Below are 1,890 nucleotides of genomic sequence, written 5' to 3' on the forward strand. Positions count from 1 at the left end.
TTAAAACTTTTTCTTACTTTTTAACTACACATTTTCCCAAAAAGTTCACTATTCAAAACATCATTTTTCTCCAATTTCTCTTTATCTATCAAACAGGGGATGAGCATTATTGATTGTAAAGTCAAGCACCGATCAGTTGTTGGGCGTTGAGAAATACATGTTTTCTAAAGCCTATTGAGATGTGACTTGGGCTCTCTAAATAGAGCTTAGTGTTTGATTTAAATATCTCATATCATGTAAGAAGAGTTTACTGCATACATTACATACTCTCTCCTTATTTTTCTCTGTGATTCACATGGATCTTTTTCCAAGGTTCTTGTATTGTTTCCCTCTCCTTTGTCTACTCTACACTTTGTGGCAAATTTTTGACAGAAGAAGACATCAAAATTGTTACATATTGGATTATGAATGCTACAAGCCAAGTGATGATAGGAAACTCAACACAAGATTTTGTGGTGAAGTAATTAGGAGAAACAAGCAACTCGGCCTAAACGAGTACAAGTTTCTCTTGAAGTCCATAGTCAGTTCAGGCATTGGAGAGGATACTTATGGCCCGAGAATGGTACTCGAAGGGCGAGAAACGTCTCCAAGTCTTGAGGATGCTATCATTGAAATGAATGATTTCTTTCTTGATACTATTGACAAGCTTTTCAAGAAGACGGGGATTTTGCCTTCTGAGATCGACGTTCTAGTGGTGAATATATCGATGCTCGCTGCAGTTCCTTCGTTATCGTCTCAAATTATTCATCATTATAAGATGAAAGAGGATATTAAGGTGTATAATCTCAGTGGAATGGGATGCAGTGCCAGCCCCATTGCAATCAATATTGTTCAAAATATTTTCAAGACTCAAAGAAATGTGCAAGCACTTGTTGTGACATCTGAATCTTTGAGCCTAGGTTGGTACACAGGGAAAGACAGATCTATGATTCTTTCAAACTGTCTGTTTAGATCAGGAGGGTGTGCAATTCTTCTAACAAATAAAGTGGCCTTAAAAGAAAAGGCCATGTTCAAGTTGAAATGCCTTGTGAGAACACACCATGGTGCAAAAGATGAATCCTATAATTGTTGCATACAAAAGGAAGATGATCAAGGCTATGTAGGGTTTCACCTAGGCAAAAATCTCCCAAAGGCAGCCACTCGTGCATTCGTCGATAACTTGAAGGAAATCGCCCCAAAAATACTCCCGGTTCGCGAGCTCCTTCAGTTCACATTACTTACCCTCATTCGAAAAACGAAGCAAAAATACTTTAAGATAGGTGCAGGAGCTAGGCCAGCAATCGATTTCAAAACCGGGATCGATCATTTTTGCCTCCACACAGGAGGAAAGGCAGTGATCGATGCAGTGGCGCAGAATCTAAACCTCAGCGAGCATGATATAGAGCCAGCAAGAATGACACTTCATCGATTCGGAAATACATCTGCAAGCAGCATATGGTACGTTTTAGCATATATGCAAGCTAAAAATAGGCTTAAGAAAGGTAACAAAGTTTTTATGATAAGTTTTGGAGCAGGGTTTAAGTGTAACAGTTGTTTGTGGGAAGTTATGAGGGATTTGGATCAAGACGGAAATGTTTGGACAGAATTCATTAATAGCTATCCGCCAAAAACCATAGCCAATCCTTTCTTAGAGAAATATGGATGGATCAATGAGGAGGATCCAGATACATTTCACGTTCCAGATGATTATGTTATTCCGTGATTAATTTTTCTTTTTCTTGATCAATAAGATGAACTTATTCTACTGATAGGGATTAAAATTAAGTCTCTGTGTAATTTTTTTCCTTAGAGTGGACTCATATTCAAAAGAGCCTGCGTGATACTTTTGTTGACTTCTCCACTTTGTATCCTATTGAAAATTGCTTTCAGTACAATGTTATTTGTTCGGTT

General features: G+C 37.9%; 1 protein-coding gene across 1 annotated transcript; it reads left to right on the forward strand.

Annotated features, from left to right (window-relative positions):
- Positions 1-129: 129 nt before the first annotated feature.
- Positions 130-1,890, forward strand: LOC111380039 (3-ketoacyl-CoA synthase 12-like). The gene has a single exon (XM_023003505.1). It carries the CDS (start codon positions 296-298, stop codon positions 1,700-1,702), a length of 1,407 nt encoding a protein of 468 aa, XP_022859273.1. The 5' UTR covers positions 130-295; the 3' UTR covers positions 1,703-1,890.

Source organism: Olea europaea, unplaced genomic scaffold, assembly GCF_002742605.1.
Source record: "Olea europaea var. sylvestris unplaced genomic scaffold, O_europaea_v1 scaffold20856, whole genome shotgun sequence".
Lineage (NCBI taxonomy): Eukaryota > Viridiplantae > Streptophyta > Magnoliopsida > Lamiales > Oleaceae > Olea > Olea europaea.

Excerpts from the sequence above, each read along its gene's own strand:
- LOC111380039 (XM_023003505.1), top strand. The coding sequence starts at position 296 with ATGGATCTTTTTCCAAGGTTCTTGTATTGTTTCCCTCTCCTTTGTCTA.